Genomic DNA, 27,470 nt, shown 5'->3' with positions numbered 1-27,470 from the left:
TTGTAAATCAACTGTCTTTGCTTGTGGAAAGTCCCTTAAAACTTTGGTTCTATTAATAATTTAGCATAAAAATACAGTTAAAAGAAACCATACTGTTTTAGATTACATCTTCATTTTTTCTCTCAAAGGGATTTTGATTTTAATGACTATGAAAGGGATTGATTTTCACACAAATATATCTAAACATCACTGCAATGAATAGGAATAGCTTAAAATAAATGTACATTTCATATTAATAATATTTTTCAATGAATATTTAGAACAGAATCAATTTAAGATTTGTCACTCTATGTTAAGTTTTTACTCAGGAAACCTCATTAAGGCACTCCAAACTGGAAAATGACTAGTCCAAAAGGCCTTTAGAAAAGGACAAAATTTCTCTAAAAATCTCTTCTGGCAGGAAGTGTTATTTTGTGTCTAACTGAAATCCCTCCTCCTGTGATTTAAACTTCTTGTCCTTTAAAAATATATAGCTATATTCCATTTTGCTCTCTCTAGACAACATAATTTAAAAACTTTTAAGTATCTATTTCCTAATACTTTGATCTACTTTTTGCCTGTCTCTAGCCTTTCTACAGTTTTCATCAAGTTATTAAAACCCACATAGCAAATTATGGTTTTAGGCAATGTACAATGAAATGAGAGAATAGCTTGGAGCTCCCACATGCTGCAATTCTGTGGAAACACAAACATACTTTCTTCTTGGAACATGGCATGCTGCTAATAGATGTTACTGTGCTGTGTCTCTTACAACACTCACATTATCTGTATGCATGTATACTAACTGTATATTAACAGATTCATATTTTGTGCAGCTTATTTATTCACAATAAGTGGAAGTCCTAGCCAACTTTATTTCTAACTACTTTCCTAACCTATTCTACTCACTCTGCTTCATATCACTCAAATTTAACAGGTTTGCCTTCTCACCTATTATGAACTACTCATGGAATCTGAGTTCTAGCCTTATATTCATCCCTGACAAATTTTGGAACACTGGAAGAGTCACCTAACTTTTGAGTTTTAATGTTTTGCCTATACAATGGGGATGGTAGTGTACTAGAAGACTTATGAAGTCTTATAACACTGAAATTTTATTATGAATGTCAAGATCAGATTCCATTCTAGTCACTCTTTTTTTTTTGAATTTTAGAATTGTATTTATTTTTTTATACAGCAGGTTCTTATTATTTATCCATTTTATACATATTAGTCAATCGCAATCTCCAAATTCATCACACCACCCCCCCAGTCCGCCACTTTCCCCCCTTGGTGTCCATACGTTTGTTCTCTACATATGTTTCTCTATTTCTGCCCTGCAAACCGGTTCATCTGTACCATTTTTCTAGGTTCCACATACATGCGTTAATGTACGATATTCATTTTTCTCTTTCTGACTTACTTCACTCTGTATGACAGTCTCTAGATCCATCCACGTCTCTACAAACGACCCAATTTCGTTCCTTTTTATGGATGAGTAATATTCCATTGTATATATGTACCACAACTTCTTTATCCATTCGTCTGTATATGGGCATTTAGGTTGCTTCCATGACCTGGCTATTGGAAATAGTGCTGCAATGAACATTGGGGTGCATGTGTCTTTTTGAATTATGGTTCTCTCTGCATACATGCCCAATAGTGGGATTGCTGGGTCATATGGTTATTCTGTTTTTAGTTTTTTAAGGAACCTCCATACTGTTCTCCATAGTGGGTACATCAATTTACATTTCCACCAATAGTGCAAAAGGGTTCCCTTTCCTCCACACCCTCTCCAGCATTTGCTGTTTGTAGATTTTCTGATGATGCCCATTCTAACTGGTGTGAGGTGATACCTTACTGTAGTTTTGATTTGCATTTCTCTAATAATTAGTGATGTCGAGCAGCTTTTCATGTGTTTCTTGGCCATCTGTATGTCTTCTTTGGAGAAATGTCTATTTAGGTCTTCTGCCCATTTTTGGATTGGGTTGTTTGTTTCTTTAATATTGAGCTGCATGAGCTGTTTATATATTTTGGAGATTAATCCTTTGTCAATTGATTTGTTTGCAAATATTTTCTCCCATTCTGAGGGTTGTCTTTTTGTCTTGTTTATGGTTTCCTTTGCTGTGCAAAAGCTTTTAAGTTTCATTAGGTCCCATTTGTTTATTTTTGTTTTTATTTCCATTACTCTAGGAGGTGGATCAAAAAAAGATCTTGCTGTGATTTATTTCAGAGAGTGTTCTTCCTATGTTTTCCTCCAAGAGTTTTATAGTGTCCAGTCTTACATTTAGGTCTCTAATCCATTTTGAGTTTATTTTTCTGTATGGTGTTAGGGAGTGTTCTAATTTCATTCTTTTACATGTAGCTGTCCAGTTTTCCCAGCACCACTTATTGAAAAGACTGTCTTTTCTCCATTGTATATCCTTGCCTCCTTTGTCGTAGATTAGTAGACCACAGGTGTGTGGGTTTATCTCTGGGCTTTCTATCCTGTTCCATAGATCGATATTTCTGTTTTTGGGCCAATACCATACTGTCTTGATTACTGTACCTTTGTAGTATAGTCTGAAGTCAAGGAGTCTGATTCCTCCAGCTCTGTTTTTTTTCCCTCAAGACTGCTTTGGCTATTCGGGGTCTTCTGTGTCTCCATACAAATTTTAAGATTTTTTGTTCTAGTTCTGTAAAAAATGTCATTGGTAATTTGATAGGGATTGCACTGAATCTGTAGATTGCTTTGGGTAGTATAGTCATTTTCACAATATTGATTCTTCCAATCCAAGAACATGGTATATCTCTCCATCTGTGGTATCATCTTTAACTTCTTTCAACAGTGTTTTATAGTTTTCTCCATACAGGGCTTTTGTCTCCCTAGGAAGGTTTATTCCTAGATATTTAATTCTTATTGTTGCAGTGGTAAATGGGAGTGTTTCCTTAATTTCTCTTTCAGATTTTTCATCATTAGTGTATAGGAATGCAAGAGATTTCTGTGCATTAATTTTGTATCCTGCAACTTTACTAAATTCATTGATTAGCTCTAGTAGTTTTCTGGTGGCATCTTTAGGATTATCTATGTATAGTATCGTGTCATGTGCAAACAGTGACAGTTTTACTTCTCCTTTTCCAATTTGTATTCCTTTTATTTCTTTTTCTTCTCTGATTGCCATGGCTAGGACTTCCAAAACTATGTTGAATAATAGTGGCGAGAGTGGACATCCTTGTCTTGTTCCTGAACTTCGAGGAAATGCTTTCAGTTTTTCACCATTGAGAATGATGTTTGTTGTGGGTTTGTTGTATATGGCCTTTATTATGTTGAGGTAGGTTCTCTCTATGCCCACTTTCTGGAGAGTTTTTATCATAAATGGGTGTTCAATTTTGTCAAAAGCCTTTTCTGCATCTATTGAGATGATCATACGGTTTTTACTCTCAGTTTGTTAATATGGTGTATCACACATTGATTGATTTGCGTATATTGAAGAATCCTTGCATCCCTGGGAAAAATCCCACTTGATCATAGTGTATGATCCTTTTAATGTGTTGTTGGATTCTGTTTGCTAGCATTTTGTTGAGGATTTTTGCATCTATATTCATCAGTCAGTGATACTGGTCGGTAATTTTCTTTTTTTGTAGTATCTTTGTCTGGTATTGGTATCATGGTGATGGTGGCCTATAGAATGAGTTTGGGAGTGTTCCTTCCTCTGCAATTTTTTGGAAGAGTTTGAGAAGGATGGGTGTTAGCTCTTCTCTAAATGTTTGACAGAATTCACTTGTGAAGCCATCTTGTCCTGGACTTTTGTGTTTGTTGGAAGATTTTTAAACACAGTTTCAATTTCATTACTTCTGATTGGTCTCTTCATATTGTCTATTTATTCCTAGTTCAGTCTTGGAAGGTTATATCTTCCTAAGAATTTGTCCATTTCTTACAGGTTGTCTATTTTATTGGCATAGAGTTACTTGTAGTAGTCTTTTAGGATGCTTTGTATTAGTGCGGTGCGTGTTGTTAACTTCTCCTTTTTCATTTCTAATTTTATTGATTTGTGTCCTCTCCCTCTTATTCTTCATGAGTCTGGCTAATGGTTTATCAATTTTGTTTATCTCCTCAAAGAACCAGCTTTTAGTTTTATTGATCTTTGCTATTGTTTTCTTTGTTTCTATTTCATTTATTTCTGCTCTGATCTTTATGATTTCTTTCCTTCTACTAAGTTTGGGTTTTGTTTGTTCTTCTTCCTCTAGTTCCTTTAGGTGCAAGATTAGATTGTTTGAGGTTTTTCTTGTTTCTTGAGGTAGGCTTGTTTTGCTATAAACTTCCCTCTTAGAACTGCTTTTGCTGCATTTCATAAGTTTTGGATCGTCATGTTTTCGTTGTCATTTGTCTCCAGGTATTTTTTGATTTCCTCTTTGATTTCTTCAGTGATATTTTGGTTATTTAGTAACGTACTGTTTAGCCTCCACATGTTTGTGTTTTTTATGTTTTTTTCCCTGTAACTGATTTCTAATCTCATAGTGTTGTGGTCAGAAAAGATGCTTGATATGATTTTAATTTTCTTAAATTTACTGAGGCTTGATTTGTGACCCAAGATGCAATCTATCCTGGAGAATGTTCCATGTGCACTTCAGAAGAAAGTGTAATCTGCTGTTTTTGGATGGAATGTCCTATAAATATCAATTAAATCTATCTGGTCTATTGTGTCATTTAAAGCTTGTGTTTCCTTATTAATTTTCTGTTTGGACGATCTGTCCATTGGTGTAAGTGAGGTGTTGAAGTCCCCCATGACTATTGTGTTACTGTCGATTTCCTCTTTTATAGCTGTTAGCAGTCGCCTTATGTATTGAGGTGCTCCTATGTTGGGTGCATATATATTTATAATTGTTATATCCTCTTCTTGGATTGATCCCTTGATCATTATGTAGTGTCCTTCCTTGTCTCTTGTAACATTCTTTGTTTTAAAGTCTATTTTGTCTGATATGAGTATTGCTACTCCAGCTTTCTTTTGATTTCCATTTGCATGGATTATCTTTTTCCATCCCCTCACTTTCAGTCTGTATGTGTCCCTAGGTCTGAAGTGCGTCTCTTGTAGACAGCATATAGATGGGTCTTGTTTTTATATACATTCAGCGAGCCTGTGTCTTTTGGTTGGAGCATGTAATCCATTCACATTTAAGGTAATTATCAATATGTATGTTCCTATGACCATTTTCTTAATTGTTCTGGGTTTGTTTTTGTAGGTCCTTTTCTTCTCTTGTGTTTCCCACTTAGAGAAGTTCCTTTAGCATTTGTTGCAGAGCTGGTTTGGTGGTGCTGAATTCTCTTAGCTTTTGTTTGTCTGTAAAGCTTTTGATTTCTCCATCGAATCTGAATGAAATCCTTGCCGGGTAATCTTGGTTGTAGGTTCTTCCCTTTCATCACTTTAAATATGTCATGCCACTCCCTTCTGGCTTGCACAGTTTCTGCTGAGAAATCAGCTGTTAACCTTATGGGAGTTCCCTTGTATGTTATTTGTCGTTTTTCCCTTGCTGCTTTCAATAATTTTTCTTTGTCTTTAATTTTTGCCAATTTGATTATATGTGTCTCGGCGTGTTTTTCCTTGGGTTTATCCTGTATGGGACTCTCTTCGCTTCCTGGACTTGGGTGGCTATTTCCTTTCCCATGTTAGGGAAGTTTTTGACTATAATCTCTTCAAATATTTTCTTGGGTCCTTTCTCTCTCTCCTCTCCTTCTGGGACCCCTATAATGCGAATGTTGTTGCGTTTAATGTTGTCTGAGAGGTCTCTTAGGCTGTCTTCATTTCTTTTCATTCTTTTTTCTTTATTCTGTTCCACAGTAGTGAACTCCACCAGTGTGTCTTCCAGGTCACTTATCCGTTCTTCTGCCTCAGTTATTCTGCTATTGATTCCTTCTAGTGTAGTTTTCATTTCAGTTATTGTATTGTTCATCTCTGTTTTTGTGTTCTTTAATTCTTCTAGGTGTTTGTTCTTTAATTCTTCTAGGTCTTTGTTAAACATTTCTTGCATCTTCTCAATCTTTGTTTTGCCTCCATTCTTTTTCCGAGGTCCTGGATCATCTTCACTATCATTATTCTGAATTCTTTTTCTGGAAGTTTTCCTATCTCCACTTCATTTAGTTGTTTTTCTGGGGTTTTATCTTGTTCCTCTATCTGCTACATAGCCCTCTGCCTTTTCATCTTGTCTATCTTTCTGTGAATGTGGTTTTTGTTCCACAGGCTGCAGGATTGCAGTTCTTCTTGCTTCTGCTGTCTGCCCTCTGGTGGATGAGGCTATCTAAGAGGCTTGTGCAAGTTTCCTGATGGGAGAGACTGGTCTCTAGTCACTCTTAATATTAAATTAGTGCCTACTATGTGGAAACACTGTGTAGAATACAACAGTGCATAATGTATATTCTTAGTGAAATGTGTTTTTAACTAGAATACTCAGACTCAGTTACAGTACTATTGTATAGTAATATACTGATTTTTATAAAGAGACAATCATTAGCATAATACTTTCAAATTCCATTAACAGAAGTGGTATTTCTTTCCTATTTACATCATTATAAAGAATTTCCCTTACCTACTACTTCCTTTTAAAACTCTAGTCTAAGTTACTTCCTTTTATCTCAGTTGCTCTCTACTGAATTGCGAATAAACTGCTCAAAATGGGAGCTACCATTCCTTGTCCCAAAACAATGTTATGTTTTGGTTCTCTTTTGTTTAGGAAAAACCTTTAACTTTTCTTAGTGAAAAAAATTGTAAGAATTTATGAGAACCTTAGAAAATGATTTCACAGAAAAATATTATAGAAAAATATAACTGTGCTTTGCCCAAGGCAGGAAACTTTTAGGAACGTAAGGACTGCTTTAATGGTTCAGAGTCATACTTCCACAAATGTAGGGTGCTGTCTCTAATGGTGATGCAAAGGGCTGTGCAGGGGAAGGATATCACTTCAAAAATATATAAATATCCTCGGTTTCCTTATTAATTCATTATGGAAATGTCATGCATTAATTTGTCCAATTTGCCTTTTGGGAAACATGAGACATTTTGGATAATTTGTTTTCCTCATTTCCTACCTCAGACAACTTTTAGAATTTTAGAGCTAAAAGAAACCTCATACCTCTTCAATCACCTCATTTTATAGATGATGCAACTGAAAAAAGAGTGGTTAAAACACCTGTCCAGGTCACACAAGTTTAACGACAGAACCTTTTCTCTTGATACTCGATACACGGTTTCTTAAACATATCACGTTTGTTTGATACTAATAAACTTTTAATGAATTTAAATTTACTTCTTTGTAGTTTCACAAGGTTATCTCTATCTTAATTAGAATTAACTTGAATTTAGTTAAGAATTCATGCTCACTATATATATTTTTTATATATATATATTTTTTGTTTGTTTGTTTTTTGCTTTTTCATATTCTTGATGAGGGCAGAAGCTGTGTTTTATTTGTTGTATCCTCAGAACTTCTTACAGGGTTTGACACGGCACATAGCAGGTATTCAGTAGACTGTTGTAGACTGAGAAAATGAACTTTATAGACTTGGATCACATGTACTCTTAGCTTCAATTTTTCTAAAGAGGAAAAATCTAAAGCTGTTCAGTTTAACCTTGTTCCCCTGATTATTTCAGACATTTTTCTCTAGACTTTCTCCAGCTCTATTGCATTTCTTAAGGTGAGGGAATCAGAATTTTGAACGAGCATAGAAAGTTTCCTTTCTAGATACCAATAATCTTCTCAGTAAGTGTAGTTCTTTTGCATCATCTTACACTGGCTAACAGCAGCACTTATTTGACACTTTTCTTCCACACTGTGTAAGTACAACACATACGTGCTCCCTGCTTTGATATTTCAATACCCAGAAAATTTTGGTTTCACTTACTCTGCTAGAACAAATTCCCACTTCCAAATCAATTATAAAACGTTAAACAAGACTAGATTTAGCATCTATGACATTTATACAGAAAGGCCCATTAGCCTCTATACTTGTGTTTTCTGTGTTTAAATAAGTTATCTGTACAATCAAAACTGTTTGAGTGTCTTCTATTTGCAAGCTACTGAACTCCTTCGTCTGAGTAAGTAATTCACAACATTCCAGATACTTAGCTTTTTCTCTGGTTGGCACAGAAAATGATTAGAAAAGTTTTGGATTCATGAAAAAGACTTTTAAGAAATCTAAATAAAAAACATGTTTTAGTTTTTCCATATGCATTGATTTATTTATTGCCATCCACTGTCCCTCTACGAACCCCAGACACACCCTTCTTGTCATCCTTAAGAACTTTACCAGAATCCTTTTATTCACCAACCCTACTCCATTGTCCCTCTGCCCTCAGACATCCCTCCTGTGATCCAGAAGAACTCTAAAGAAATCCTTTTATTCAGTAATCCTGTTCTTTATTACACATGCTACCAGAGGAGCTTAGAGATGGATGGAATCTTAGAGATTTCTAAGTTAAACTCTCATATACCAGTATGATATTCGCCAATGATAAAACAAATCATTGTAGCCAAGTATAGTACTTAATCTCTTTAATACACTGCATGCCTGACATATACACATAATACTTACTTGTACTCATCATAGACTTCCTGTTTGGGCAGTGAAGTCTCAGGATGCTCCTCTAGGGTATTCCGAATCCAGGAAAAGGCATGCATTTGCTGTGCCCGACTAGATGACATGGCATTCTGATCACTAATCATAAAACAAAAACATGTTTTAGCTGAACTAGACAGGAATTCATTGATAATTTTTGAACCAGGCCTAAATGTTCCACTAAAGGACTGTGTGTAAACTCACTATAAATGACCAAACCAAACTCAGGACATAAAGTATATGCCCAGTTATCCAAATACAAATTGTCCACCTGTGGTTGTGAGCCATTTTCTATAGCTAGTGTCTGACTGAAGTTATTGCCCTGTTCCATCCCCGCCACGGTCTCTAAACTGGCAGAGATGATGGAGCATTGAAAACATAAGGTATTTGTTTTGGCCAAAATTACCTCTAAAGGGATATTTGTTTACTTACTTGCCTGTTCATTTGCCTAAACTTACCAAATCATCAAACTATAAAGTGAAACTTATGGAAAAAATTGTTTATTTTCTATTTGCTTAGCGATCTCAAGTAACCACCCTGAATCTTACTAAAGCCTCTATGCTCCAGAATGGAATTCACCCTGGAGAGATCCTGAAAGGACAAGTCTCCCTCTATGGTCCTTTCTGTAACCAGTCCTCCTCTCCAGGACACCTCCACTAAACATCATAAATTTTTATTATCTGGCAGTGTCTCTTATAACATGAGGGAAGCTCCTCACTTGACTCACATTCATCTCAGCTATGAAAACAATAATTTATGTGTTTTCAAAGAAATTACTGAGCAATTTCTAGGACAGAAAATTATTAAAATAGTTACAAAATGTGGTCCAAGGGGAAAAAAGTAAAAGCAACAGATTTTTCATTCCATTTCTTTTCATACATATACTTTTAAAGTAATGTTAAGCATAACTTATATGAATGAAATGAACTCTGAGAAATACTTAAAAGGGTAGAGAAACTCCTTTAAGAACAGAATGCATGAACCAACAACTTTTCTCTATATTTTCTAAATGAGGCTATTAAATATTTGTACTAAAGAAAATAGAGTAATACCCCACAAGCACTTAAAACATCACACATTTATCATAAATTCATGTGCCATACAGGCAATTCATTTTTTTTCTTTTTTATGCTCTGTGATCTGCTTACCTGACAGTACCTAAAAAAACTCTTGCACTTTATTGCTCACAATACTTACCTGTTTATTCTTTGGTTTTCTGTTCAATTTTCAAAATCTGGCACACTGTATAAATACACTAATCTGTTTATAAAACATAACCCAATTGCATTTCACAGCATTCACCCAGGTACACAAATGAATTAGCAAAAACTATGGGTAAACACTTAACCAAATATGATCAAAGACTAAAAAGATCTACTGTTTTGACAGTCTGTTTCCTGATGATTTTAGGAATAGTGCAAAACAATAACAACCACAACACACACATAAACACTGTAATTGAGGCAAAGACAAGAAGTGATATTACCTTTTCTCTCCATTGCTGAGACCAGAAGGCAGCTGAAGGTAGAGGTAGAGTTTCTCTAGGTCTGTAAACTTCTCAACTTCTTGCTGGTTAAAAAGGATTAAAAAGAAAGATCATTTAAAAAATTCTTGTTTCTCCCTCAACAAAATTTACTAACACCTCCCTAAAAATACTGACTATCTAAATTTAAACCAGGTGGAATGAATCACCTGCCAAAGAAAACAGAATCTAGGCTTTTTTTCTTATCAGTAAAATAATACAGTCAAGTTGTGTGATAAATTTATTGCATATAAAAAGTTGATTAGTAAGAGAAAATGGTACTTTCCTATTAATTCTTACATTCTAGGTATAAATAAAATCATAAATCAATGCTTAGACGAAAACTTCTCATTTTAAATCACATTTAAAGAAGGAGGGTTGTGCAATATTACAGGAAAAGTACTAGATTGGGAGTCAAGAGACTATTTATTAGTTGGTCTTAGCCTAACTATTTAACTGGCTATGAGGCTTCCATGCTCTGGCGGATTTTCCTTAGAAATGTAAAATGAATGAGATGATTTCTAGGCTTCTTTTCTATTTCTCAAAAATCTAGAACATGTGACTGATGATGCTACTGTCACTGGGGGTGGAATTGAGGTTAAAAAATATAGTTATCCCTCAATATCTGTGGATAATTGGTTCCAGGAACCCCCTTCTCCCCTCCACGGATACCAAAATCCACAGATGCACAAGTTCTTTATATAAAATGGTGTTATACAGTCAGTCCTCCTTATGCACAGTTCCTCCATAACGGAGGAATCAAATCTGATCCAGGGTTGGTCTAATCCGCGAATGCAGAACCTGTGGATACGGAGGGCCAACTGTTCCAAAGTACAACCAACAATCTGTTCCATGCTATGCAGATGTAATTGTTCTCTGATTTGCAACAGTGGATGCTATCTGGAGAACCTACTTGTAAGACTGTCTATCACTACTGTTGTGCAACTTTGTCATTTTGTCTATAAATGTACCCTTTAAGAAAATTTCTGCTATGCAGAGGACTGTATAGTTTTCTTTCCCAGCTGAGTTTGCCACAGGATAGCTTTAAATGTGCCACAAATCCTACCGCAATAAAAATATCATAATAAAATTCTGGTAGCCTAATTCATTACAATTGAACTGCATTGCAATGGAAAATATGGACAGATTACTGGCATTCTTGGTGGCAGAATTTATTCTTACACAATAAAGCATAGCTCAAACATAGATCCAATTTTTAGAAAAAGCTTACAATGATATAATTTAGCCTATTCTTATTCTCACCAGAATTCATTCACGAAACAATTTAATCTTAGAATTTATCCATAGAATGACTTAATCTACCAATTACATGCAATTAACTCTCAAATCCACATTTTTTTCATTCCACTGTCTATGGGGTATTTTCCAATTAGCTCTTGCTTTAATATCTGATAGACTGATCAGCAACATCCTACATAACTCTTCCCTTGACAACAACAAAAAACCCCTACACATACACAGACATTTTCTTTCTCAGTTGTTACTTAACACCTTCTTTTCTCTAGTTTCCCAGTGTTCAGTTTTGGAGTCTGCCTAGTTTTGTTCCTCTTGGTGTATTACACTCTAATCCTTCATTTAGCCTTCTTAACTCTTTCCACCATGTTCTTCTAGTCTCTTTATTTTCCCAGCCACCACATTAGTTTAGGTCTTTAGCTGTCTTTCTTTAAACAATAAAGGAGAATTCACTTACTCATTTATTTATTCACTAAGTTTACTTTCTGCAATGTTCCACAAATGATTTATAACTATGAACTTATACTGTGTATCACAACCTATACAAAGACTGGAAGTAGACAGATGAACAACACAACAATAGCCCCTGCCCTTAAGGAACTTACAGTGATTCTTGAATTACTAAAAAAGTCTAACTACCTGCTTTCCCTGCCTCCAGCCTTTCCCCACTTTAATCTGTCGAAATGGAAATAAAAACAAAAATAAACAAATGGGACCTAATGAAACTTCAAAGCTTTTACACAGCAAAGGAAACCATAAACAAGACGAAAAGACAACCCTCAGAATGGGAGAAAATATTTGCAAGTGAAGCAACTGACAAAGGATTAATCTCCAAAATTTACAAGCAGCTCATGCAGCTCAATATCAAAAAAAGAAACAACCCAATCCAAAAATGGGCAGAAGACCTAAATAGACATTTCTCCGAAGAAGCTATACAGATTGCCAACAAACACATGAAAGAATGCTCAACATCATTAATCATTAGAGAAATGCAAATCAAAACTACAATGAGATATCATCTCACACCCATCAGAATGGTCATCATCAAAAAATCTAGAAACAATAAATGCTGGAGAGGGTGTGGAGAAAAGGGAACCCTCTTGCACTGTTGGTGGGAATGTAAATTGATACAGCCACTATGGACAACAGTATGGAGGTTCCTTAAAAAACTTAAAATAGAACTACCATATGACCCAGCAATCCCACTACTGGGCATATACCCTGAGAAAACCATAATTCAAAAAGAGTCATGTACCAAAATGTTCACTGCAGCACTATTTACAATAGCCATGACATGGAAACAACCTAAGTGTCAACTGAAAGATGAATGGATAAAGAAGATGTGGTACATATATACAATGGAATGTTACTCAGCCATAAAAAGAAACGAAATTGAGTTATTTGTAGTGAGGTGGATGGACCTAGAGTCTGTCTTACAGAGTGAAGTAAGTCAGAAAGAGAAAAACAAATACAGTATGCTAACACATATATACGGAATCTAAGGGAAAAAAAAAGCCATGAAGAACCTAGTGGCAAGACGGGAATAAAGACACAGACCTACTAGAGAATGGACTTGAGGATATGGGGAGGGGGTGGGGTGAGATGTGACAGGGTGAGAGAGTGTCATGGACATATATACACTACCAAACGTAAAATAGATAGCTAGTGGGAAGCAGCCGCATAGCACAGGGAGATCAGCTCAGTGCTTTGTGACCACCTAGAGGGGCGGGATAGGGAGGGTGGGAGGGAGGGAAACTCAAGAGGGAAGAGATACGGGGACATATGTATATGTATAGCTGATTCACTTTGTTATAAAGCAGAAACTAACACACCATTGTAAAGCAATTATGCTCCAATAAAGATTTTAAAAAAAATAAAATAAAATGATGTAATGGAGATAAGTAATAAAATAAATAAATAAATAAATATCATCCCTAAAATACCTCTTGTTCAATATTATTAACATCACCCACTTAATCCCAACAGTGCCTATCATATTAAATCAAAAATAGATTATGTTACCAAAAAAACCATGGGTATTATTATGGGCAAAGTCTGAGAAAACGCAACACAAAACATAATTTTTTTGGATAAAGAAACTCTCTCTCTCAATGGAATATTATTCAGCCATAAAAATGAGTGAAATCTTGCCATTTGTGGCAACATGGATGGACCTGGAGGGCACTATGCTAAGTGAAATAAGTGAGACAAAAAAGGATAAACACTGTATGATCTCCCTTATATGTGGAATCTAAAAACACCACCAAAACAGACAAAAAAACCCTGAGCCCATGGATACAGTGACGACTGGTGGTGGCCTGAGGTGGGGGGTGGGAGTGGGAGTGGGGAAAATGGGTAAAGGAGGTCAAAAAGGTAAAAATTTCCAGTTATAAAATGAATGTCATAGGGATATAATGTATAGCACGGTGATTACAATTAATAATACTGTATTGCATATTTGAAAGTAGCTAGAATGGTAGATCTTGAAAGTTCCTGTCATAAGAAAACTTATGTATGGTGACGGATGTTAACTAGATTTACTGGGGTGATCATTTTGCAATACAAGCATACCTCGGAGGTACTATAGGTTCAGTTTCAGACCACCGCAATAAAACAAATACCGCAATAAAGCGAGACACACAAATTTTCTGGTTTCTTAGTGCATATGAAAGTTATCTTTACCCTATACTATAGTCTATCAAGTAAGCAATAGCATTACGTTTAATAAAACAAGGTACATACCTTAATTAAAAATAATTTATTACTAAAAAAATGCTAACCATCATCTGGCAATGCAGGCAGGCTTACCACAAACCTTCAATTTATAAAAAATGCAGTATCTGTAAAGTGTAATAAAGTGTAATAAAATGAGGTGTGCCTGTATATACAAGTATCAAATCATTATGTTGTACACCTGAAACTAATATAATGTTATGTCAGTTACACCTCACTTAAAAAACATCAAACGAAAAACACATCATTTTTGATGACTAAGAATAAAAAAACTTCATACTGTTGGAGAAACCTTGGATGCTACAGTTTTCAATTTTTATATATACTAGAGAAAAGAACAGAGAAGAAATTCCAGAAGGAATTCAGAAGATAATCCAAATTAGGATAAAGTGCCAAAGAGATTTAATTTAAAGACGGAATAGTTTTGAAAAAGATCAAACTCACTGCTGCCCCCCTTTTTTTTGCCTTTCAAACAATGAAAAGTTACTACTGTCAATTACTCTTTTATTTGTTATGTAGGACTCAACACACAGAAGAAAAAATTTGGAGGGTTTACTAAAACTGATTATCAAAATTCTATGAAGCAAATGAGAACAAAACGATGCCAGTGTATAGTGATGGCATTCCAGTCCAGCAAAGCTGAGTTCACCACGAGGATTTTTGGTTTTGGATACACTTGTCATTTACGGCTAATCACTGGCTTCCAAAACAATGATCAGTGGTGTAGAAGACCTTAACCTTGCTTGATTATCAAGGCAAGAATATCATTTGGCAAGTATGTTAAACCTCAGATTATTTGACTTTGTAAATACTTTGTAAATATTTAAACATCAAGAATAAAAGTTTTGGACTTCCCAGGTGGCACAGTGGTTAAGAATCCACCTGCCAATGCAGGGGACATGGGTTTGATTCCTGGTCCGGGAAGATCCCACATGCCGCGGAGCAACTGAGCCCGTGCGCCACAACTACTGAGCCTGTGCTCTAGAGTCCGCGTGCCCGTGCTCCGCAACGAGAGGTCATCGCAATGAGAAGCCCGCGCACCACAACGAAGAGTAGCCCCCGCTTGCCACTACAGAAAGCCCGAGCGCAGCAACAAAGACCCAATGCCGCCAAAAAATAAAGAATTAGTTTTCTGTTCCAAGTGGAGATTCATTGTCAAAAAGAAATATGTTTGATGCACTTATGAAATGAAGGACAAAGCTGCTCTATTTTTAGAGTATTAGTAAAAAGACCAACTGCATAAATTTTTTAAAAATTACAATTTAAAAACTCAGCCATAAAAAGAAATGAAGTATTGATACATGCTGCGACATGGGTGAATCTTGAAAACATTATGCTAAGCGAAAGAAGCCAGGCACAAAAAGCCACATATCAAATGCTTTCACTTTTATGAAATACCCGGAACAGTCAAATCCATGCAGAGAGAAAGATTAGTGGCTGCCAAGGACTGGGAGGAGAGGAGTAAGAGGACTGACTGCTTAATGTGTTTCCTTTTGGGGTGACGAAATCATGTTTTAGAACTGGGTAGAGGTAGTGTTTACATAACATTGTGAATATACTGTAATAAATATCACTAATGATAAACTTTATGTTACGTGTATTTTACAATAAAAAAATCACAATTTTTAATAGCGCTTGGCATATTTGGCAAATATATCTGAATATCTGACCTGAAACTTCAAATGACAAACAACAATATCTCTACTCATTAGTCTTAAAAGTCTTCATTTTCTTGAGTTGAAGAAGTTAAGTTCTCAAAGCAAAATTATTGAAAACGTCTTCAAGTTTAGGGGGAACCTCAAATATTATCTAGTCTGTTGAATGAACTAAGGTGATGATTTCCCACTACTGTAGTTGAAAATCTTGCCCAAAAGTTTATGGGGACTTCTCTCTCACACAGTTCAATCTTTTCAAGAAGATATCCAAGGAATCTTGGAACTAAAATTTGATTTAGATGTCAAAGACATTCCAGGAAACCCCTTTGGAGAACTTTTGGTAAAAATCTCCCTGTTTACTTCCATGTAAGTAAGCAGACCTTGTGTGTCAATCATCCCATTTACATAAGCATACATTTATGTAGCTGGTTTTTCAGAAACTTTGGGTATGAAAACAAAGCAATGTTACAGACTTAATGTTGCAAATGACCTAGATAGTGCTTTGCTCTTTCACATCCTAGACAGAAAAGCATATAGCAAACAACCAGATTCAACATTCACTTTGATATCATGTGATCCAGAGAAAATTAAAGGTGTAAAGCGAAATATACAAGATCACGTTACTTCTGGAGGAACAAGGTGGAGTTTTGTGTTCGAATTCTACCACTCCTATGCCCTTCCCCTCTGAAACTCTGGCTGATCAAGAATATTCACAGGAGGAACGAGGAGCATGGAGCTATCTAGCTGTTTCTGTGAGATGTAAGTAAAGTGGTGAAGAGAATAAGGAACAGAGACAGTTCACCAAATATTCCATCTGCTCACCTACATTGCTCAGCCTCCTCTGCAGTTAGTTTAGGGCCATGAACTTAGCACAAGTGATGCATTTCATTTCTCGGCTGACATAGTTAAGAACCAATGTGTCACCTCTATATCCTTTTTCCCCTTTTGTGGCACCTTGGCAGTCCTGTGTTTCAGTGGTGAGGCTACAACATGGCAATGTCTGTCAATGTGGGTTCCTGAGGGACTATGTGGAACAGGGCCCTCCAATGATTTGTGCTATACATGTAGTGTGAATGACAATAAGTTCTTCTGGTTAGGCCACTGATATTTCAGGCTTCCTTTGTTTCGGCAGCATAGCCTTGCCCATCCTGATTAATACAGCAAGTCAGACCTTTCCCCCTAGCACTTCTGAGAGAACTGTAGATCCCTTTTAGATATGCAGATAAAAACGTTGAGAGAGGAACTGGGCTCCTCTCTAATCACAAAAGCTTTCATTCACTCATTTTTAGCATAGTATTTAACATATTTTGAAATTTCAAATTATATCAACCAAGAATAGAAGATATTTATGTTTATCAAAATGAGATATGGGCTAAAAAAAAGTTAAGAAGTACCAGTTTAGAATATACAGCCTTCATGCTCTCTCTCACTTTATTTAAAAAAAAAAAAAAAAAACCTAGTTAAAAAATTCAACTCTAATAGATTTTGTACACAAGGTCCTATAATATGCCTGTTTGTCCCTTTACTTTGGGCCACAGCAATTACTCAGGGATTTATACTCAATTAATTTGCATTTACTGATTGCTAAAAAAAAGTTTTTCCGCTATCTAGTTACACCCTCCCCCCTCACCTAGATCGAAGATTCTGGTTTATCCAAACTCAATCACCATTTGAAGCAGAATCCTGAAATGTAAGACAGAGCCAGATGGTACTCCTTTTAATATTTTAATACCCCATTTAATTTTTAAATTTAAAATGATAAAGTATTTCAACCAAAGTATACAAAGTAGGTACACATGTATCACTATCCATATTTAAAAGATGCTAACTTTTTGCCATATTTGCTTCAGAATTCTTTCAACTTTTTAGATTATACAGTAGTGTTTGTTATATGAATTGAAACCAGCTTATCCATTTCTTTATGACAGAGTTGTTATAAAGTCCCATTATTTCAAATAGTGCTGCAATAAAAATTTTTATTTGTGACTGTTGTGTCCTTGAGTGGGAGTTTTTTCTATAGTACGAACCTACCTAAAAGTAGAAGTACTTGGTCATATAAGATGCACATCTTCAACTTTGTTGGTATTCCCAAATTGCTCGCCAAAACTGTTATGCCTATTTATATTTCCAACAGCAATGCTACAATTTCTCCACATCCTTGTTAAAAATTAAGATTTCCATTTTAGCTAATCTTATAAGTATGAAAAAGTATCTCACTGTTCTATTTTACATTTTCTGATTGATGATGAAACTATCATATTATTTACCATTTGAGTTTACTCTAATTCAATGGCTATCCAATTTTACCATGCATCAGAATCACCTGGAGAGCTTGTTAAAGATGACAGTTTCTGACTCAGTAGTCTGGAGCAGGGACCTTGAGAACCCGGATTTCTAAACAGTTCCCAGTGATGTTGATACTGCTAGTCAGAGGATCACATCTGAAGAACCACTGCTCAAGGAACTACACATTTAAAAATGGGAATATTTACTATGTAGTCCACATACTAATCTTCTATTGCTTAGAAGTGTTGCTAATATCTTCTCTAGTTGTAGCTTGTATTTGCATTTTGTTTTTGGAGTCTTGAGATGCAGAGAAGTTTTTAATTTCCAGGCAGTCAAATATATCAATCTTTTCATTTATAATCTGTGCTTTTTGTGTCTTATTTTGAAATCCTTCTCTATCCCAATGTCATTAAGATATCCCATGTTTTCTTTTTAAAGTTTTGTTTTTCACATTTAGGTCTTTAGGTATTGTACTTAATTCCTCTAAAATTTATTTTTCTATAATTTATGAAGTAGAAACCTAATTAAAAATTTTCCACAAGGTTAGCTAATTTTCCTAGTATAATTTATTGAATGATTCACCAATTCTAATTTTCATGCCACATCTATTATGGGATTCTTGTTTATTAAAGGTTAAAAATAATGCCGTTTTTACTTTCAGTATTTAAAAACAACTTTCACTGAGTTGGAATTTAACTTAGAAAAAATCTGACTCCTTATCCTTGAGAGGATCACATAGCAAAACGTATGATTCACTGATCCTTCTTGAACTTGTGAAACAGACTTTTCATATAAGAATATCTCCCAGTAACTGATTAGTGTAGTAGTAAAGCAGCTTTGATGGAACTTTTAGAAATCTGAGGTTAATAGGCAAGTCTCGTATTGATAAATTAATAGCTAATAAGGATAAAGGACCTATATCATATATTATAGATGAATAAAGCAGTTGCTACTTGAGCTTGATTGGTGGACCTTTCAAATCTAATCTATCTAAAACAGTAGGATATAGTGCTAAGGTACAGGATACAGAATCAGAAGCGTTCCAGATTTGCCACTCATTAGCTCTGTGATATTAGGCAAGATGAGCATTAATTTTCAAGTCTGTAAAACAGTGATAAAATGCCCATAAAATTTTTGTGTGGATTAAAAGAAATTTATAAAAGGTATCTATAATAGGTATTATTATTACATAAATATTATTTTGAAATATATACTTGCTTAAAGTCAGATTTTGGCAAAAGAGTTTATAATTCAAATTCTATCAACAAGTATAGAATCTTTTATTTGAAAAAGCAAGGTATCTTAAGAAATTTAGGAAATATTTTGCCTGGTGACCTCCACTAACTTAAGAGGTATACCACAAGAGCAAGGTTCCTAGATTTTATGTGAGCATCAGACTTGACCACAAATTACTGAAGACAATGTTCCTTCCACCAGCACTGACTTTCGTCAGGGTAAGTGCAGAAAAATGTCGACACTATTCCTTCCTGAGCCATCAAGATGTAACTGAAGTTAGAAAATATTTCTGATAACTGTGATACTAGAGAGAAAGGAATCAATCTAAGCAGAATAGATCAGAAATAAAAGCTTTCCCTAGGTTGGACTTGGAAAAAAATGTATAACTTTCCATTTGCTTTCCATTGTTAAAAAAAATACCTGAAACAATATTCTATATTTCAAAAAACTGAGTTAATTTTTAGTGCTTCAGCTTGTCTGCTCAGGACATCCACCTCCAAACTGTCAAAACATACCAGATGAATTGCAGAGAACCAGGTAGAATTTTCAATGTCTTATTACTAGAACTTAAAAACCTTCAAGCAGATGGTAAGGAAAAACGTTCCCACTATTTACTGGCATAGAATACAGTTATAAGGTAGTCTGAGTGGAGAGATCTGCTCCGGTTTTTAGGGAACATCCTGAATCAGGTTTACCCCACAATTTCACAAACATTACTAAAAAAGGTTTTCCCTGTTTGAAATAAATTTTTTTGCAGTGATGTGTTTCTTGTTATGAGACTTTATTCTCAGGTGTTATTCAGGTTTGTTTGTTTGGTTTTTTTTTACAAGGTCACAAAACTGGGGAAGGGTTGATGGTTATAAAGATGGTAACAAGTAAGGACTTAACTGAGGAGCTTTCATACAAATCCTTGATGGATCATTATCTTTATTTCCAAAAGAAGCAGAAACTCTCCTGTTGAGATGTATAAACACCTCTCAAGGAACTAGTCAGGTTGACAATGACAGAGTCTTGATGGAAGATGACCAACCAGGGTATCACATTCATGATTATTCTTTAAATTTTACTTTTCAAACTAGTATCAGAAAAAGGTTTTAAAAGAAGTTTTAATTTAAATTTGTATTTAGAACAGTTAGTTTAAAATCCAGAAACTTAAATTCTCCAGTTTGACAGTTTCTTCACTTAAGTTACCAGGTAAGGAGGGAAAATATATACAATGACAGGATAATCAGACTTGAATTTGTTTTTTAATTTTGTAAACTTCAGAAACAAAACAAAAAACAAAACGTGAAAAAAATTCTAATTATTTCTTCCCCCGACAAGAGACACCGATTCTGGAGCACAGTTATTAAAAGGCCTCTTTCTTCACCAGCATCACTGACAGAAGGACTTGAAGGGGGAAAGTAGAACCTTATTCTATAGCCTTTTAAAAAATTTATGGAAACAATGAACATACCTGATATTACATTCTCTCAGGCCCCAGCAGTTGTGAAAGCTGTCCTTCCACAGGATTGAATAAGGAAGATAGAGAAAAAGGTCAAGGTATAAGGACTCTATTTTTCAATTCGTTTTGCTTAGAATTCTTAATTTTCAGCAATTTTCAGTTTCCTAACTTCCTATGAGAACCATGTGGTCATTTTTTATAAATGTGCCCTAAAATATACTCTTTGATTTTTTTTTTAGGGCTTAACAAAAAAGGAAGCTAAATCCCTCAAACTGAAATAATGAATAACATGGTAGCAAGTACCACAGCTACATAAATGCCCAGATGACTAAAAACCAAATGAAATGCTGAGACAAGGGCATATTGCTAGGGTTCAAATAGGCAGAGGGTACATAAACCTATAGATTTGAGTCCCTTTGAAACAGGATTCAAATGAGAGCCATCTCTAGGGAGAATACTTCTGCCCATAGTTAAATGCTACAAAAAGTGAGCATCACGGAATGATCATGTAATCTTTCTCTGGCTCATTTAGGTGAGGCAAAGGTTATTATCAATGTTTCTGTATGCTGTTTGAAAAGATCCTAGGGTTCTACTAGTGGTTGGGGATAAGGCTGAGGGCACTAGCAAGAAGGATAAGGTTTAGGTCTTTCTAGTCACTGTGTTTAAAGTTTTTTTGTTTGTTTGTTTTTGTTTTTATAGCATGGAAAGAAAGGATAGTCCCTGGGAGCCCAACTACTATTATGTTTCCAAAAAACTGGATTTGTTCTAATTGATTCTTCAAGATCACAAAGCTACAGCCTCAACTAAGATGTCGGCCACAGAGGAAAAGTTAGTTCTTTAATTCCTGTCTCTGCTCCTAGTAACCTTTTCTTCTTTCCCCCTTAGTTTATTTTTCTGTAAGTCTGAAAATAACTTAAAATGCAAAAATAGAAAAACTAGAATACTGTAAGAATTCATTTGTTTTCTATCAAAATGCATTATAGTGTATTATATCATTCTTTGAATATAAAGGTACTAATGAAAATTGGACTTATTTCAGGTAAATGGGTGAGAGATTGCCATCTTGGTCTATCCTATTCCTATTTGTGACAATAAAATGAATTTGAAAGCTAGCTGACAATGGTAAAGGCACTCTTTACAATTATGGAAGAGAAAAGTAACCAGAACTCATGATTTGGGCCTTAGCGGCAATTTAGTCCACTTGAATTCCTAACAGGAGAAAACCCAAAAAACCAAAAACATTATAACTATATTGTCCTCCCATACTGAGGGATAAAATAACTCATGTACTTGATGTAAATAAAAAAGAATAAAGGGTTCAAATTCCTCTGAATGGATGGCATGGACTTACACAGATGATTTCTTTCTGTGATAACTCAAAAAACAAAGCAAATGCAGCTATTTAAATCTAGCCCCTCTGTCAGCAAGCACCATGCCCCAACCCCTGCCAGGACAGGTAAAATCTACACAAAAGTAGCTCTCTTGGAAGGTACTCATTTCCTCTCCACCAAGTGGCTGAAAGGAAACGGTCAGATTCTAAGCTAGGTCTTTACTAAAAGTAACCTCAGTGCTACATCACATGATAAACCCTATCTTCTATTCTAACAACGAGCCTTTTTCAAGTCTGATGTATTTTAATTAAATAGTCCAAACAAAATTTTTAGTTTCAATCAATACTGGGTCAGGAAATTGACCTTGGTCATCATTTAGTATTCATTATAGCAAGGATTTGAGGTGAGAAAGCATGCTTTCTTCCATAAAGGAGGAAAGGGAGGAAAGAAGTCTTTTCAAATTGTATACACCTCATACATGCCCCCTCAATAACATACATCTCTGGAGAGCAGGAGAGGAGGTGTGCCTTTTGTGAAAAATTCTCCCTTGAGCAAGTTACTCGAATTTATTTCTGGGAGTGTGTCATCTGTCTTAGAAAGTCCCACTCTAATAACATTAGACTGGTTCTCAGGAAGCAGATATCCTACACCCTGCTTCACGTATCTTTTACTTCTCATCCAACCACTTCAGCAGTCGGCACATTAAAAGATTTGGCTTCTAACTTAAAACATTAACTATGGGATAGATTTGAAAAGTTTAAAAAATTAATGAGATTATATTCATTCATTCATTCACTGAGTATTGAGTGCCAACTATGCTTTAGACATGCATGACCTTACATTTTAGTACCAGGGAGACAGACAATAAAATTTAAAAGCAGAACATCTGTTACATGATAATGATAAATGCTATAAAGAAAAAGTATTGGCAGTGGGTACAATTTAAACTAGACTGGTCAGGGAAGGTTTCATTGGAAAGTATGAAGATAAAACGTTTCACACAGTGGCTAACCAATAGGAAAGATTCTCAAAGAGCTTTACCATTATTCTTTGTTCTACCCTACTTTTGCTTTCTACTGACTGACTGTTGTAATGGCCAGGCAGGGCAAGAACTGACAGTAAAGAGGCCACATTACTGAGACAAAAATGGAGGCTGCCTTCTCATTATCTGTCCTCATACATACTATTATGGCTCCTCCAATCCTGTGATGAATGGCTCTCAGGAAAATCTTGCCCCCAAAGGATCTAACACAGAGGTCACAAGCTCAAATGCCAGGTAGGTAATGCAAATGATTAAACTAGACTACAGGTAAGAAAAATATATATATTTAGGAGTTAAATGCATGGCAGGAAAATGCAAGAAAACTGGAGAACACACATCATGTAGAAATAAAGATTCATCAGTGTCCTAAGTTTTCAGAGAGGCCAGACACCTGATTTTTTTCTGTGAACTCTCCCAATTTTAAAATTTCAAATTTGAAATATGGCAACCAATTAGAAATTTAGATAATGTTACCGTGGGCCAAAGGAAACACCTCTGTGGAATGGATCTAGTCTGTGGGTCTCCAGTTTAGCTCCTCGGGTCTGCAGGGTTAAGGGTTGATTCCTTCCAGGGCCATAAGCACCAAGATGCTTGAGTTGCTGGACCAGGACTGCTTGCTATTACCATCCAGTCCATATCTGAGCAACCATATGTTTTAAAATCCAGGATCTCTGGAATGTACAGTACTTCGATTCAGAGTTAGCTATATGAATAAGATGCTATAAGCCAAGATGAAATGACACTGGGAAGGTTATACCCAGGGAAATATTCTCTACTGCAATGTTCCAGATACGACCCTGGTGAGAATGTAAGTAATGCTGAACCTCCACATAGATATCCATGATAAATGAATAGACTTGCTACAGACAGATTGCTTGCCCTGCTCTTCCCCCTCCTGTTTTCTAACCAAATTATTACTGTGCTAAACAGGGTTTTTCAGATGGGGTACTTAGTACCTCCACTGTGATTCTCTTTTCAGGTTTTAGCATTTATAATGGACAACTCACGTGTGCCCAGAAAGTTGGTTCTTAGGATTCATCTAATAATAGACTTTGGTGTCCATTACAGAAGGAAAGTTGTTATAGAACATAGCTTAGACTGCTAATTTTTGTTCATTTCCCCCAGGGAGGACAAACATTAGTCCAGCATGGGTGGGAGGCGACAGCAGAGTACTGAAGGATTACTTAATCAGCATTCAGAACCTAACACACACTGACTATTGATTCACTACAATCTCACCCTTTCAAGTTTTCTACTGTATTCCCTTGCAAGAGGACCCTATTGAGAGTTCTCCCCTGTAGGGAACCTGCCTCACTACAGAATAATCTGAATGACGGCATCTATCACCAAATTTCAAGTTTCTCTAGCCCTCCAGAAGGAATAGGCATTCTGGCAACCTCACATCACTTTCAACTTCTCTCTCTTACTGGTAATCCTAGAAAGTCCTCCTTGGTTCAACTCGCATGAATATAACTCGCCCTCTCCCAGTATAGCAGACTTAGGTCAAGAAGCCTTTAGACTCATCTGTGCAAGGAACTCATTAGACATGTTCAATTTCTGTCCAGTTGAGTTTACTTGGCCTTCTCGGTGCAGAGCATAGAATGCTCTGTAAAGCACATGCCTTATTAGGCCATGTTAACTCACCAACACTGCATTTATTAAACTTAGAAGTAACTGGCAATACATAAGAGTCCTCTCTTAGAACACTGGTCAGTAGAGAGACCTAAAAGTAAGGCAGTATACTCTTCCAGAGAGATTTAAAATATGGACTTAAATGGATCTAAAATACAGTTGACCCTTGAGCAATATGGGGGTTAGGGGTGTCTACCATCCTTGTGGTTGAAAATTCGAGTATAACTTCACTGTTGGCTCTCCATACCACAGTTGCGTTTGGGGACTCAACCAACCACAGATCCTGTAGTACCATATTTAGCAAAAGAAATCTGCATATAAGGGACCCAAGCAGTTCAAAACTGTGTTGTTCAAGGGTCAACTGTACTTAGCCTCCCTTATTCCTCCTTTTAAGCCTTTTATCTCTCCAGCTGATGGGAAGAAAAGTAAACAAAGATTGTCTACTCTTACCTCTATAATCTTACTAGGATTGCTGTCGAATTGCCCAGTCCATGAGACAGAAATAGTTTTCTTCTTGCTTTCAACTGATTTCCTGATAAGCGAAATGTTATTTGTTTTAATATTTACATTAGCTTTTCCTAACGGGAACCAAAATATATGGTCATTTTCCCCCCTCTTTTAACTCTTGTTAGTTCTAGTAACTCCAACACAACTAATCAATGTAGGGGACCTGAACATTAGAACTGGTGAAAGATTGCTTCCTGGTAGCATACACACCTAATATACAGTAATAGAAACAGGAAGTTCTCAATATCCTGATAGTTCTGGATGGCACATGGAAAATAATTTCTCTCTCTAGTGCAGAAACTTACCCTATCAGTTTTATCAATCACTTCCCAAATAGTGTGTCTTCGAACATCAGTTTCATGAGAAGTTTTATGAGGGGAAAAAAGTCTTGTACATATTGAATATTTGTTAGGATTCATGATACACAGCAGCATATTAATAACAGCTCTTAACACATCCTTCAATCCAGAGTTCACGAAACATATTTGACTTTTGGAACCCTTTTTGCATATTAACATCTTATGGAATTATTCTTCCAAGGACCATATTTTGGGAAACTATTATTTCCCATCCTTCTGTGGTTGAGCCTCACCAAACCAGGCCTTTTCTCCATCAAACATTCAGGATTATTTCTCTCACATTTTAGGTCTCGCTATAGCTTTCAGGTAGTCCAATTTCATTCAACTAAAATAAGGGGCCTAGGTAATATGGAATGAGCAGCTTTCAAACTCTGCTGAGGTCTAGCTAATCCTAGGGGGTTGGAAGTATCAGTGGTAAGATTTTTGCCTTGACTATTAAGCTGGTTATGAAAAATATAATTGGATCGGCTTTACAAATGTATAATGACATTATAGACCTAAAATTGTTACAACTCATGAGAAATTTAGTTTAAGTCATGTTGATTATTGTTAAAATTAAGTAAAAATCAATTGTTTTATTGCAAAAGCATTAAAATATTAACAAAAAACTCTGTTCACAATTATGCTTCTGCAAATATTTTCGATTTGTCTTTACTGATAAGCAGGCAAAATACTAGGCTTTAAAAATAGCACAGATACAATTTTCTATTTTTCACTTCTAGCATATTTCACAGCACCATAGTCTTCACAATTGTAATCAATTTAAATAGCTGAAATCATTTTAGCAATTTTGTTTTAATGAGCATATTATGTTTTTAAAATGGCATTCAAGCAACCTGCTTGCAGAAAAAGAGACTGAATTTAGAATTACTGACTACTAAAATTCAGTAAGATAATGAGGACAGCTTTTCATTTTTTCTTTTCAGATTTATTTTCAAAGTGGATAATTACTTTCAGGAACATTTCTTAATTATAGGAAGATGAAGAAGTAGAATTCTTAAAAATTCATATATAATAACCTAATATTTCAGACGCTTTAAAAATGTTATGTATATCACAGTTTTTTAAAAGCCTGGGCTCTGGAGTCAGACTATCTGGATTAAAAGCCTAATTTTACCAATTAGCAAGTTTTATGACCTTGAGTAAGTTACTTAACCTGTCTGAGACTGTTTCTTCATTTGTAAAATGAGGATGACAGATTAAGCTCATAGGCAAATTATGAGGGCTGAATGATAAAATATGTAAAGCACTTGTCTGGCACATGATAATAAATACTCAATAAATGTTAATAATAATAACAACAACACGTATAAAGAAACTCTGGGGATATTATGTGCATATTATACATTCTTTTTGATAATTATTGTTTGCGGATAATCATTCAGCAAATATTTACTGAGTGTCTTCCACGTACTAGACACTGTGCTAAGCACTGAGGATACCAAGACCGTAAGACACAGTCCTTACTACCAAAAGCTTATTCTTGGGGAAGAAAACCAATTAATCTGGGGATTAGCATACTATATGGTAAGAGCTTTAATAGGGGTATAAAGCTTTTTATAAGGTGCATGACATCAGGGGACCTTAACATGAGAAGCTGTGGCAGACAGGCTGGACTCAGACGTATATTGCTAACCACCTTCTTTTTGGTCTTCTTCTTCTGGTATAGAGGCTAGAAAACAAAATACTCCATATCCTAGTTTCCCTTGCAGCTAGAGGCACCCAAGTGACATTACCCTGGAGGTGGAAGTTCCTGAAGTGGGTTTTTGAAACAGAAGTAGTGTACTGAAAACAAAGACAGAGCTTCCCTAGAAGAAAGCCCTTTGACCCTTCCTCCCTTCTTCCTGCCTTAGCATTTGGACAGAAGGCATGGAAGTGCAGCAGCCATCAATGACGTGACAGG

The 27,470-nt window shown here is 35.6% G+C and overlaps 1 protein-coding gene across 3 annotated transcripts in view; it reads right to left on the bottom strand.

The window, feature by feature from the left end:
- Window positions 1-27,470, bottom strand: part of RFX7 (regulatory factor X7) — a 153,909-nt gene that overhangs the window by 58,985 nt on the left and 67,454 nt on the right. For 2 of the 3 annotated variants that reach the window (XM_036842652.1, XM_036842651.1), the window contains exons 4-5: window positions 10,053-10,135; window positions 8,543-8,665 (exon numbers count right to left, since the gene is read on the bottom strand). In XM_036842652.1, coding sequence (XP_036698547.1) covers window positions 8,543-8,665; window positions 10,053-10,135 — 206 coding nt within the window. Of the gene's footprint in view, window positions 1-8,542; window positions 8,666-10,052; window positions 10,136-25,151; window positions 25,207-27,470 lie in introns of those variants that run through there. The other variant, XM_036842653.1, reaches the window with a different exon arrangement.

Source organism: Balaenoptera musculus, chromosome 2 (assembly GCF_009873245.2).
Source record: "Balaenoptera musculus isolate JJ_BM4_2016_0621 chromosome 2, mBalMus1.pri.v3, whole genome shotgun sequence".
Classification (NCBI taxonomy): domain Eukaryota; kingdom Metazoa; phylum Chordata; class Mammalia; order Artiodactyla; family Balaenopteridae; genus Balaenoptera; species Balaenoptera musculus.
Note: the sequence above shows the minus strand (reverse complement) of the source record. Positions and strands in the feature narration are given on the sequence as shown.